The following is a 13,742-nucleotide window of genomic DNA, read 5'->3' as shown; positions in this document are numbered from 1 at the left end:
TTAGTATTTATCCACTATTGTAGCTACATTCTGGATCTTGTCATAGGAAGACAGAGTAGTCTGGTGGTTAGCAACACAGCTTTTGGAGTCAAACAGACCTGGTGTCAGATCCCCACTTATTACCTGCTCGACATTGAGCAATTTTCTTTATCTGTGTAAGCTTCAGTGTTGTCATCTGTAAAATGGATGGGTGAATTGCTCACATCCCACAGGGATGCTTCACCACACGTAAGGTGCTTTTTGCTTTTTTTTTTTTTTTGAGGCAGAGTCTCCCTCTGTCACCAGGCTGGAGTGCAGTGGTGCAGTCTCGGCTCACTGCAACCTCTGCCTCCCGGGTTCAAGCGATCCTTCTGCCTCAGCCTCTCGGGTAGCTGGGACTACAGGCACATGCCACCATGCTCGGCTAATTTTTGTATTTTTAGTAGAGACGAGGTTTCACCATGTTGGCCAGGATGGTCTTGATTTCTTGACCTGGTGATCCTCCCGGCCTCAGCCTCCCAAAGTGGGGGGATTATAGGCACAAGCCACCACGTCCGGCCCGGTGCTTGGTATTTAAACACTCAATAAATGGTAGCTGTTGATAGAGCTTCACTGGCATTTTAAACTTAAATGTATACCTTTGGCCACTCTACTCATCCACTTCCCGGCTTCCCACACCTGTTCTGCAGTTAGACTCAACCACATAGTCCAGGAAACTTTCTCCATGTGAAGGAGAAAATAGCTTTCCACAGCTCTGGGGTCACACTCTCCCAAATTTATGTCAGGAAGATGCCCAAGGATGATGGCCTTGTCAGAAAGCATCTTGTTCTGGATCTGGGGGCCCTACTTTGGGCCTTCAGTCATTCCTCAGAACTTTGCCCCTTAGGAGGGGACAGGGTAGCTCTCTCTTTGCCCTTAGTCATTTCCTCAGAGAGCCTTTTCCTTCCCACCCATCCATGTTCCTTCCCCAGCAGCACCCTGCCTTGAGTAGCTGTTCATTGTCTTGTTGTCTCCCCATTAGATTGTCACCCTGGTGAGAGCAGGGACTTGTTCATTCTCTTTCTGGTAGTGTCCCGTCCCCAGCTCTTTGTGCTTGATACATATTAGGCATCTCCGTCTTATATATTTGTTGAGAGAGTGAATGACTCAGTTGTGTCCATCAGAGCTGTAAGAGTGTGAACCCAGAGCTAATGGAGCATAGCATCTTCCCTTTTCTCCTCCTCCTGCTTCCGATAGCTGCCAAAGTGCTGAGGAAAGAGGGGGAGGAAGAGTTTGTCCCTGAGGAGCCGACTCACTCCTCCTTGTGTCTGCAGTGGGTGGGGATATTGAGGACACCCTCAGCCTATGCCAGTTAAGGTGGAGTTTCTGTCATGTGTCAGCCAATCCCAGCTTAGAGTCTGCTGAAGGCAGTGGGGCACACAGGTGAAGGGCATGGACAATTGAGTCAGGTGACTGGTCCGCCACATCTAGTTTGTGTCCCCTTGACAAAATTTCATAGCCTTTCTATGTCTTGATGTTGTCTGTGAACTGAGGATGACCTTGTAGGGTGGTTCTTGGGATGGAATGTGCTAGCCCATGTGACTCTCTAGCATTGGTTAGGTACAGGCTGTGTGTTCCATTAAAGCTGTCTGTTGTGCTTTACAGGACTGAATAACTGCTGCTTATTCTATTCCTGGCACCTGTCTAACTGGCTTCCTAGATGTGCTACTTCTGTGTCCCTCACCCTACCCAGTCTAGTGCAGAGCACTGGGGGAAGTGTTCTGAGGAGATGTGAGTGGAAGCCTAGGAGTTTGAGGGCTTTAGCCTGTGATGCTGGTTGTTCACTATGGAGGGCGGATGTTTGGTGTGAGATTTGTGTGTGGGTTTTTTTTGCTTTAGTTTGGTCCTAATGATTTCCACGGGGTGAGGAAGGATTCAAAGAGAATAAGGGTCATGCTGGAAACTAGCTTGCCCCTGCTTCTCCAGGAAACAGAGCTCTGACCCGTGGGAACTGAGAGGGCATGTGGCAAAGGGTAGATGCTGAGGCTAGGTGAGGTGAGAGGTCCATGTGCACACCACACCCAAGGCATCTGCACATGTGTGTGTAGGGGGGTGAGGCAAGAGGTCCACATGTGGCCATGAGGCAGAGAATCCACGTGTGCACCTGAGGGGAGAGGCCCAAGGTTGAGTCTTACCGTGAACTTCTCCAAGGGACAGGACAGTGCATGGGCACTGTGCTGGATTTGGTCCCTTGTAAAATGGAATGGCCATAGTTCCCTGACCTTCACCACTTGCGTGAGGCAGTGGACTGAGGGCTGGCCATGAGTAGGCTCTCTCAGGTCCACTCCTGCTCAGTTGGGTCAGTTGCAAATTCAATAAAGTAAGTTTTTTGTGAGTAAATAATCTGTGTAAACCAAGGAAATATAAAATATCTTCCACAAAAATATTTGAATATTATGGAACAGGATAAAAGAGCTGCAAAAGGTTTTTGTTGGTATTATTATCAAATCTGGTGTGGGCAAAACAACTGTGAGAGATTAGGAAAAAATGTCAATAATCTGGAAGGTTTGTGGTCAAGTTGCTTTGTAAGTGGCCAGTTTTTGCTCTGTGTTGAAGAAAGAGGAAATAAGGCCGGGCACGGTGGCTCACGCCTGTAATCTCAACCCTTTGGGGAGGCCTAGGCGGGTGGATTGCCTGAGGTCAGGAATTCAAGACTAGCCTAACCAACATGGTGAAACCCTGTCTGTACTAAAAATACAAAAACTAGCTGGGTGTGATGGTGCACTGAGGACGGAGAATTGCTTGAACCCGGGAGGCGGAGGTTGCAGTGAGCTGAGATCACGCCACTACACTCCGGCCTGTGTGACAGAGCGAGGCTCCATCTCAAAAAAAAGAAAGAGAAATAAAAAATAATAGAGAACACATTGCAACTGTGGTTTATGCAAGAAATTAACAGGGAGGAGCAGCAAAGGAACTGTCAGAACAGCCTTAGCCGATACCAGAAGGCTGCCAGAGAAATGCATAATCATATCTGAAAATGTTTGTGGCACATAGTATATTTAGTATATATCTTCTTTTTTTTTCTTGTTTCCTTGCTTTGAAGACGAAATATATCTTCTTATAATTACATATTCATATATATAGTATTTTTAAAGTTAATTTCCTACTTTGACTGTTAGGAATCAGTCACTGATATACATCAGGCTAATGGGTTTCTACTATCCTGATGAATGGAGCTGTCCATTATATTTTCTTGACTCCTGGAAGACTGGTCTGTCAGCTTTGTTTCGTAAGACTAGAAAGATGACATACGACTATGTTAATAACTATGTTAACACTCTTACTAAAATAACCTGTATATTTGGATTCCATTTTCAATGGAATGTCTTATGGTCAAACTGACCTTCTTTCAGATTTTTAGTTGCATGGTTTTTCCTTAACCTTCTGAATACTCAGTGGACATAATTGTAATTGTGGATGGCTGTGGTTCAGCAGGAGCTCAAAGACACCACAAGTGATGTGAGTCCAGATGTAGGGAGTGGAGAACAGGATTGGGGGTGACTTGGTGGGAAATTGGAAGACTCATTTCAACCTTGAGCCTTGTTATTTGATGGAAATGTTTTGACTTCTGGGCATTGGTCACCAAGGTCCAGACACAAAAACAAAAGCAGATCCTTCTGAAGCATGGTGGCCTTTTAACTTTGTATGATTTTGGATTTCCCTTTATTGCTTCTATTCAAGTTGGTCATTGAAAATGTACTGCACGAATCCAACAGTAACCCACAACCTAAACATCCCTGGCTGTCTTGTTTTCACAGGTGTTGGGGCGATGTTTCCTGACTGTGTTGCAAGTCCATTTCCAGTTTTTGACTCATGCATTACAGAAGGTCCAGCCAGTGGCTCACTCTTGCTTTGCTGAGGTCACTGTGCCAGAGAAAAAGAACAGCAGCAGTGGAGGCGGCTTATCTGGCATGGGCCACACACCTGAACTGGAGGAAGCTGTGCGGTCCTGGCGGGGGGCTGCTGAGGTAACCCTGGCTTCGGGGAGGTTGGTGCTTGTGTTCAAATAGGAGAGGTTCCAGAGGGCCTTTGCCTGTTGATTCTCAAAAGAGCCATTTCATTTAGAAATGTACATTTTAAGCTGTTATCATTAGCTTGTTCATTCATTTAACAGTGAACGTCTTTGTGAATGCCCACTTTGTGCCAGGCATGTGCCAGGCACTAGGATGACAACCTCGACTCACAGCATCCTGGGAGAATAGGCTTACAAAAACAGGGTTAAGGGGCCAGGATGGAGATATACGGGAGCCAGAGGAAGGGAGGGCCCTGTCTGTGAACGGTAGTGCTGCAGGAAAGCTTCTAAGATGAAGGACCAGTGAGAAGTCAGGAAAGTCTGGTACCCAAGTCAGGAAAGATGGGGTGGAGCTGTCTGGAGACGGTAAGTGGCCAGCCCGGCAGCGAGGCAGGGAAGCAGGAGTGTTTGGCAGACAGATGGGATGGCAGGCTCCAAAGCTACAACTACAGCAGGGCGAGCGCTCAGTGGACACGGATTTTGTCTGTTTTTTGCTAGCCAAATCATTCCCTGTAGAAGTGCTTGGATCTTTGTAACTTTTTTGATTCTTGGGTTATTCTTTTTCTTTTTCTTTTTCTTTTTTTTTTTTTGAGACAGGGTCTCACTCTGTTGCCCAGGCTGAAGTGCAGTGGTGTGATCAGGGCTCACTGCAGCCTACACCTCCCAGGCTCAAGAGATCCTCTCACCTCAGCCTTCCAAGTAGCTGGGACTATAGGCCCATGCCACCATTTCTAGCTAATTATTATTTTTTGATAGAGATGGAGTCTCACTATCTTGCCCGGGCTGGTTTTGAGCTACTGGGCTCAAGTGATCCACCCATCTCTGCCTTCCAAAGTACTGGGATTACAGGCATGAGCCACTGAGCCCAGATAAGATTCTTAATTGGTCTAACTCTGCCAAGATCCTCATTTATCAGCTACTTTACATGTGATTTGAGCAGTTCTTCAGTATGCTTTATGTGACTTCATGAAGTCTTTTATCTCTTGGAAGATTGGCTTTTTCCAAGCACAGCAGATATGCTTATAAAATCTAGCCATCATGCAAGAGCCAGACCAAGAGGTTTGCTCCCTAGTATGTAGAGAACGCAGTGGTGTGGGATGGTATGGCATGGTCATCAGGGATGATGTGGGGAGAATTGTGCGATTCTTCTCTCGTGGTGACAACCTCCTGACTGAATGGTGGGCTGCAGGGAGCTGCTTCAGTGGGAGATTCCAGCCTAGCATGGGGTTACTTTCCTAGTCAATCTAGTGTGGCATTCTCTATTCCTTTTCCACAGCCAGAAGAATTTAAGCTTAAGTATAAGCCAATCAAAATCAGCTCTGAAAAAAAGTCTGTTTTTGCAGCAACATTTCTTTTTTTTTTTTTTTTTGGAGATGGTTTCGCTCTTGTTGCCCAGGCTGGAGTGCAGTGGTGCAATCTCAGCTCATTGCAACCTCCGCTCTCAGATTCAAGCAATTCTTCTGCCTCAGCCTCCCAAGTAGCTGGGATTACAGGCGTACGCCACTACACCCGGCTAATATTTTTTGTATTTTTAGTAGAGACAAACTTTCACTTTGTTGGCCAGGCTGATCTTGCACTCTCAACCTCAGATGATCACCCGCTTCAGCCTTCCAAGTGCTGGGATTACAGGTGTGAGTCACCACGCCTGGCCATCAGTGACATTTCTTATAGATATTTTAATACTTCTTTGTTTCCAGTATGAGAAATAAAAAATAAACCTTAGAAGTTGAGACTTTAACTAGGACTTCCTGCTCCATTTTACAGAGTAAATGCTAATGCTATATCTAGCAGCAGGGGAGGTGCCCTCTCCTCCTGTATAGGCTTGCCGTGTCCTTACCTTGCCCCCATCCTCAAGGCCCCAGCTTCTGTGGTGGGACCCTGTGTTTTCTGTCCCTCATCCTCAGCCTGTTGCTGCCAGTACACAAAGATGCTTCCCACAGAAAAGTCCATTCTGCCCTGCCCTGTTTCTCTGCTCTTTTCTCAGCCAACTTTTTGGAGTAGTTGTCTACCTTTTTTTCACCTTTCATTCATTCTAAAAAATTACTATTATTTTATTTTTATTGCACCTTGTGGCTCCTTACTGCTCCTGGCACACCCCATAGGCAGTGTACCCAGAATAGCCTAAAAAGTAATTGCTGTTGAAGTATTTCAAGCATATAGAACGTTTCACACCTGTGAGTGTGTCTTACTTTTAGCTGCCTGCCATATTTGCTCATGCCTTTTACATATTTTTAACAGAAAAATATCACCAATGTACTTTTTTTTTTTTGAGACTGGGTCTTGCTCTGTTGCCTAGGCTGGAGTGCAATGGTGATTACAGCTTACTGCATCCTTGACCTCTCCTGCTCAAGCAGTCCTCCTGAGTAGCTCACACTATAGGCATGCACCACCATGCTTGGCTAATTATTGTATCTCATTTATTTTTGTAGAGACAGGGTCTTGCTATGTTTCCATGCTGGTCTTGAGCTCCTAGACTCAAGCGATTTTCCCACCTCAGCCTCCCAAAGTGCTGGGATTACAGGCGTGAGCCCTGCAACCGGTCAGCAAATGAACTTGAATCCCTTTTGTACTTCTCCACTTTCTTATTCATCTCTTTGTTTCTAGAGATAACCTCTTTTGAATTTGAAAGCCTGTGACTCCTGTGCATATTTTAGTATTTTTTCTATATATGCATGTATCCACACATAAGGTATTGTTTTATACAGTCTGAAACTTTATGTACATGACATCATTCAGCTTTCTGAAATCTGGCTTCCACTCCTATACAAGAACATGCCTTCTCTTGTTAAGGTCATTCCTTCCATGTTTTCAAATCCAGAGAACCCTTTCAACTCCTTTCAGCAGCTCACAGCAGTGTGGAAAATATTCCTCCCTGGAAGTACTCTCATCTTGCGACATCCAAGAACCAGGCTTTCTTTCCTCTTGACCCATCCTTTCTTTGACTTTACTGGCTTCTCCTTCCTCAATACAACTTGAGTATAAGTTTCTCCAGGCTCACTTCTAGCTGCCTTTCTCCTTAGGGGTTCTCCATATAGTCTTGGGACTCAAAAAGCCACCTGTGTCCTGGGAGGGGGCTCAAATGTGTGTGACCAGTGAGCAGCCCACTTCCTGTGGGCTTCAGGCCCCTGAGTTCAGCTGCTACCGGGGGTCTCACAGGTGGCTCAGGCATAGCCTCTCTCCACTCACCTGTTCCTCCCTAGACCCTCTCTATGCTATTAAATGGTGCCATCCCACAGTGGGTTGTTCACTTGAGAAACCTGAGATTTATCCTTCAGCATTTCCATTATGTCTACATCCAGTCCAATCCTTAAGAAAACCCAGCAGGTCCCACCTCCAAAATCTTATCCCAGATCTGCCCCCTTCTTCCAAGTCCTTTATCACTACCCTTGTTCAGGGAATCATTACCTCTCCCCTCCCTGTCTTGCTCTCCTGCATTTTAAAATTGGATGATGTTGCTTCTCATTTCCTTAGGGTAGCGTGTTGACCCCTCAGCATGGCCTGCCTAGACCTGCCTACTGTGTGGCTCCTGCCTTGATGGCCAGCCTTACCAAGGTCATCCTTTTTTATTCTGGAAACTCCACTCTGTCCTCGCTCACTGGGCTCTAGTTTCTTGGATGTGTCTTTCTTTGCTGCTTTGGATCCTCGGCCTGTTTGACAGACTCATCTGTAGGTCCTGACATCCCCACTCCACCCCACACACATGCAATTCCATTGACCACCTTCTCTAATTTTCACCCTAAATGCTGCTTTCTGGGTGTCTAGGACATTCCCTGTTATAGTCCTTTATTTCCCTCAGTGTTTTTTCCTCCATTTATAATTCTGTGTTTTCCTTGTTTACCTTTTGGCCATGAGGCTGTCAGCTCCAGGAGGGTAAGGAGCAGCTTTGTGCTCCAGCTTGTACCTAACACACCACCTTGTGAACTAAATATTTGACTGAAACATTCTTACAAAGAGTTAAACAGTTTTAAACTGTGAGACTGTTAGCCTTCAGGGAGTGGTGTTTACACACAGATTGTGAAACCAAAGCTTTGGAACTTTACGGCATTATAGATGCTAGTCATTTTCCTGTAGTCTGCAAGTTTCGTAAATATTACAACTCCTACATTTGCCCAGCAGAACAAAAGTTAACTGCTAAAAAGTGTTACTTGGTTCACAAAATTGCAACAAAGATAGAAATCTAAAAACAGTTCACCTGGAATCCCATGTAATAAATCAAATACATATTTTTCTGTATTCTCTTCTTGTCCTGATCCATTTATATATCTTCTGCATTTAATCATAAAATGACAGAGATTAATTTCTCCTTGTTTTTCTATCTTACTTGTCTACTCTTCATAAACATATGTAATGACTGAACAATAAATATTTAATTTTCTATGCAGATTTCAAAAGCTCTGTTTTTTTATTTACATGCCAATGTATATTTTTCCTGTTCTGCGTTCCTGTGGCTTTTTCCTTCACTCTGTAGGAACAGCCAATTATGTATGTTCTCCTTTTTTTTTTTTTATGGAAACTCCAAGTGCCAATATTCTAGGTTACCTGTCTTTTTAAAGCAGGAAAGTTAAAAATGTCTGAATGTTTTATATGTATATTAAAAACAACAGGTAGGTAAGTCTTTTTTCCAGGGTTCCTAAAATAAAGGGACATTTCCTTTCTCTTCAGGATGTTTAATTTAGGCTTTCAAAATTTGGGCTTCTCACTTTGCAAAACAATCTAGAACCTCTAGTTTATTCGCTTAGATGGTTTATTGCTGTGTTTTAGTTGAAGGGGTTTTTCTTGTCATTGTTATTGTTGGTCTAATGTTGCTAGAACTGTACCACCCTCCTTTACCTACCAGTTACTATGACGTTGCAGGCGACATCTAGGCTAAGAGAAAGAGGCTGTGATGGTTGCCTGGCAGGAATTGAAGTTCAACAACTCTTTTGTTCTCAAAGTGCAGCAATTCCTGAGCAGCAGCTAAAAGAACTGAACATAAAAATCGACAGTGCTTTGCAAGTAAGTTTTTCAGAACTGACATACTGATTTCCAAGGGATAGAAACAAGGGAGGGAGTTAAAGTTGTGATGTTGAACCAACTAGAAAGGGTAATAGAGTAGTAATTGGCCTCTAGTCTTTTAATAGCTATAGAAATTTAAGATTTTGATTTCCATTGAACTTTGTCATCTTATAATCTGTTTTGTAATCTTGATTGTTAAAAATAACTTATTTCCAGGCATATAAAATAGCTCTGGAAAGCTTAGGCCACTGTGAATATGCAATGAAAGCCGGCTTCCACCTGAATCCAAAGGCGATTGAAGCAAGTTTGCAGGTACATTTTTCTTTCCTAAAGCTCTGGAAACCTAGGGTGCTGCTCCTGCACTCTAGTGTGAAGCAATGGGTCACCTTTCCTCTTCCATCCATGCCTTTTCCAGGGCTGCTGCAGTGAGGCGGAAGCCCAGCAGACAGGGCGGAGGCAGACACCCCCACAGCCCATGCAGTGTGAGCTTCCCACCGTCCCTGTGCAGATAGGATCGCACTTCCTGAAGGGTGTCTCCTTTAATGAGTCAGCAGCGGACAATCTGAAACTTAAGACGGTACCTTTCCTTGGGGTTCCAGCAACTGAGTGTGAACTTGAAAATAGAGGTTTTAAGAGAAATGTAAAGGCTTGCAAAGGATATGGATTAAAAAACAAAATGGGGGCTGGGTGCAGTGGCTCACAACTGTAATCCCAGCACTTTGGGAGGCTGAGGCAGGCAGATCACCTGAGGTTGGGAGTTCGAGACCAGCCTGACCAACATGGAGAAACCCTGTCTCTTAAAAAAAAATAGTTAGGGGTCAGGTGCAGTGACTCACGCCTGTAATCCCAGCACTTTGGGAGGCTGAGGCGGCTGGATCACCTGAGGTCAGGAATTTGAGACCAGCCTGGTCAACATGGTGTGAAACCTTGTTTCTACTAAAAATACAAAAATTAGCTAGGTGTGGTGGCTTGTGTCTATAGTACCAGCTACTTGGCAGGCCAAGGCAGGAGAATTGCTTGAACCTGTGAGGCGGAGGTTGCAGTGAGCTGAGATCACACATGCCACTGCACTCCAGCCTGGGCGAAAGAGTGAGACCCTGTCTCAAAAAAAACAAAAACAAAATGGAGCCGGGTGGTTGAGACCAGCCTGGGCAACTTAGCGAGACCCTATCTTTAAAAAAAAAAAAAAACATTTAGCTAGGCATGATGGCGTGCACCTGTAGTCCTAGCTGCTTGGGAGGCTGAGGTGGGAGGAGCACTTGAAACAAGGAGTTCAAGACTGCAGTGAGCTAGGATCACACTACTGCACTCCAGCCTGGAGGATGGAGCAACATCCTTTCTCCTTTAAAAAGATTTTTAAAAAGACCTACAGAGACTTTAATCAGACATTTGCCAAGCAAGTTTTTTTTAATTTTAATTTTAATTTTAATTCTTTTTTTTGAGATGGAGTTTTACTCTCTTGCCCAGGCTAGAGTGCAGTGGTGTGATCTCAGCTCACTGCAACCTTCGCCTCCTGGGTTCAAGCAATCCTCCTGCCTCTGCCTCCTGAGTAGCTAGGACTACAGGCACGTACCACCACACCTGGCTAGTTTTTGTATTTTTAGTAGAGGCGGAGTTTCACCAGATTGGCCAGGCTGATGTCGAACTCCTGACCTCAGGTGATCGCCCTACTTGGCCTCCGAAAGTGTTGGGATTATAGGGGTGAGCCACTGTCCTGGGCCAAGAGAGTTTTATTCACAATTTTATTCAGATGTTTAACATAAAGGGTTCGAAAAGATACTATAAGATACTGTTTATGATTAACGCTTCTCGATGGACTTGCATGAATTAAATAAGAAGAGGATATTGCCGGGTGCAGTGATGATCCCAGCATTTTGGGAGCCCAAAGCAGGTAGGTCATGAGGTCAGGAGTTAGAGAGCAGCCTCACCAACATGATGATACCCTACTCTACTAAAAATACAAAAATTAGCCAGGCGTGGTGGCACATGCCTATAATCCCAGCTACTTAGGAGGCTGATGCAGGAGAATTGCTTGAACCTGGGAGGCAGAGGTTGCAGAGAGCTGAGATCGCGCCATTGCACTCCAGCCTGGGTGACAGAGTGAGACTCCATCTCAAGAAAAAAAGAAGAGAGATGTTGTCATAATACTGCAGTGATAACAATTATTTGTGGAGCATCACGTGTTCCAGGCATTGTGCCAGGTGTTCCACATTATTTTATCACTTAATGCTCACCCACGAGGTGGGGGTGCTACCTTTTGCCCCACCTGCCACACACGAGAACTGATAGCCAAGATCACACAGCTAGAAAGTAGAAGAGCTGGAATTTGAACTTATGTGGGTCTGTTTCCAGAGCCTGGATAACTGACTACTTCTTCACCCAAAATAAAATTTAGATTTTGATTGGTATTTACTTGTTTCGGATGATTTTGTTTCCCTATTTGGAAGGATTCAGAATTTCAAAATTCCTCAACCAATTCACATCAGTAGATTGCTAAATCATTCTGTATTTTGTGCTAGTATAGAAATTACTTGTGTATATTATTAATGCATGTGTATCCATATCTAGTCATTCACTCTTTGGGGTTGAGAAAATCTCTTGAGAGTGATTGATGATAATTACTAAAGAAATTCAAATAATTAGGGTGTATTTAAAGTGCTATTCTTGGGACAGGCACGGTGGCTCATGCCTATAATCCCAGCACTTTGGGAGGCCTAGCTGGGTGGATCACCTGAGGTCAGGAGTTCAAGACCAGCCTGGCCAACATGGCAAAACCCCATTTTTACTAAAAATACAAAAATTAGCTGGGTGTGGTGGCGGGTGCCTATAATCCCAGCTACTAAGGAGGCTGAGGCAGGAGAATGACTTGAACCCAGGAGGTGGAGGTTGTGGGGAGCTGAGATTGTGCCAGTGCACTCCATCTAGCCTAGGGGACAGAGCAAGGCTTCGTCTCAAAAAAAACAAACAAAACTGCTCTTATCCCAGCAGTTCAAGACTAACCTGGGCAACATAGCAAGACTCCATGTCTACAAAAAATTTAAAAATTATCTGGGCGTGGTGGTATGCCGTGTGGTCCCAGCTACTAGGAAGGCTGAAGCAGGGGAATCATGTAAGCCCTAGGGGTCAAGGCTGCTGTGAGCCATGTTCATGCCACTGGACTCCAGCTTGAGCGACAGTAAGACCCTGTAATAAAATGCTACTCTTTTGAGGATGATTGTATAAATGCATTTTTACAGATTTTAGAAACTTGCATGGCTTTGTCTTGAGATATGAATTCTCTTCTTATCAATCTATAGCACACAATGTTACAGCTGATGAAGGAGGCAGGCTGCTATAATGGAATCACATCCAGGGATGATTTTCCTGTGACTGAAGTGCTGAACCAGGTTTGTCCGTCCACATGGCGGGGTGCCTGCAAGACGGCGGTGCAGCTGCTGTTTGGCCAGGCTGGACTGGTGAGTGAGCGCATGTGGTGTATAATAGGTAGAATACAGAGACGTTTCAAGCGTGTGAGGATGTGGTACAGACACATGAAAATATTGAATAATTTAAAAAGTTACTTGGTGCTATGGAATTTAGACCAGGCAGGTAGACAAGGTAAAGGAAGAACTGCACTTCAAGGTTTCTTTAAAAATAAAATCAATTGATAATATATATTTGCAAGGAACCTAGTTACAAAATGATGCTATGTGCTTTGCTTATTTTAAGAAAACCATTACAGGCTGGGCCCCATGGCTCATGCCTGTAGTCCCAGCACTTTGGCAGGAGGATTGCTTGAGCCTAGGAGTTTGAGGTCAGCCTGAGCAACATAGTAAGACCCTGCCTATTTTTTTTTTTTTTGAGACGGAATCTTGCTCTGTTTTCTAGGCTGCGGTGCAATGGCGCAATCTCGACTCACTGCAACCTCTGCCTCCCAGGTTCAAGCAATTCTGCCTCAGCCTCCCAAATAGCTGAGATTACAGGTGCCTGCCACCATACCTGGCTAATTTTTATATTTTTAGTAGAGTTGGGGTTTCAGCATGTTGGCCAGGCTGGTCTCAAACTTTCGACTTCAGGCGATCCACTCAACCCAGCCCTTAAAAAAAATAAAAAATAAAATGCTGGTGTGGTGGCTCACACCTGTAATCCCAGCATTTTGGGAGACCGAGGCGGCAGATCATGAGGTCAGGAGTTCAAGACCAGCCTGGCCAACATAGTGAAACCCCATCTCTACTAAAAATACAAAAATTAGCCAGTTATGGTAGCATGTGCCTGTAGTCCCAGTTGTTTGGGAGGCTGAGGCAGGAGAATCGCTTGAACCTAGGAGGCAGAGGTTGCACTGAGCTGAGACCACACCATTGCACTCCAGCCTGGGTGACAGAGTGAGACTCTGTCTCAAAAAAAAAAAAAAAGGAAAGAAAAAACCATTACATTAGTAACAATTTGACAGGGCCCCTTGACCTAGCCCCTGTTCTGGAGCTACACTGGATGTCTGTTGCTCAAACATGCCACGCTTCTTCCTGTCCTAGGCCTGTGCTCTTGATGCCCCTTTTACCTGAAAATACTCTTCTCTCTGGTTATCATGTAGCTCATTCCCTATCTTCCTGGTGTAAGCTCCAAAATCAGCTCCTCCAAGAGGCTTCCCTTGACCACGCTTGTATAAATAGTGCCCCCATCCAGTCACTGTATAGCAGTTCTGTTTATCTCCTTAGCAAAGTAACATCAGTTAAAAAATAAT

The 13,742-nt window shown here is 44.7% G+C and overlaps 1 protein-coding gene across 5 annotated transcripts in view; it reads left to right on the top strand.

Moving 5' to 3' along the window:
- GARRE1 (granule associated Rac and RHOG effector 1) overlaps positions 1-13,742 on the top strand; it is an 86,587-nt gene that overhangs the window by 48,806 nt on the left and 24,039 nt on the right. For all 5 annotated transcript variants that reach the window (XM_021676565.2, XM_021676566.2, XM_021676564.2 and 2 more), the window contains exons 3-7: positions 3,777-3,986; positions 8,885-9,025; positions 9,242-9,337; positions 9,441-9,602; positions 12,322-12,480. In XM_021676565.2, the coding sequence (XP_021532240.1) occupies positions 3,777-3,986; positions 8,885-9,025; positions 9,242-9,337; positions 9,441-9,602; positions 12,322-12,480 (768 nt within the window). The remainder of the gene's footprint in view (positions 1-3,776; positions 3,987-8,884; positions 9,026-9,241; positions 9,338-9,440; positions 9,603-12,321; positions 12,481-13,742) is intronic.

Source organism: Aotus nancymaae, unplaced genomic scaffold (assembly GCF_030222135.1).
Source record: "Aotus nancymaae isolate 86718 unplaced genomic scaffold, 86718_ANA_hifiasm-v0.15.2.pri h1tg000028l, whole genome shotgun sequence".
Lineage (NCBI taxonomy): Eukaryota > Metazoa > Chordata > Mammalia > Primates > Aotidae > Aotus > Aotus nancymaae.
Note: the sequence above shows the minus strand (reverse complement) of the source record. Positions and strands in the feature narration are given on the sequence as shown.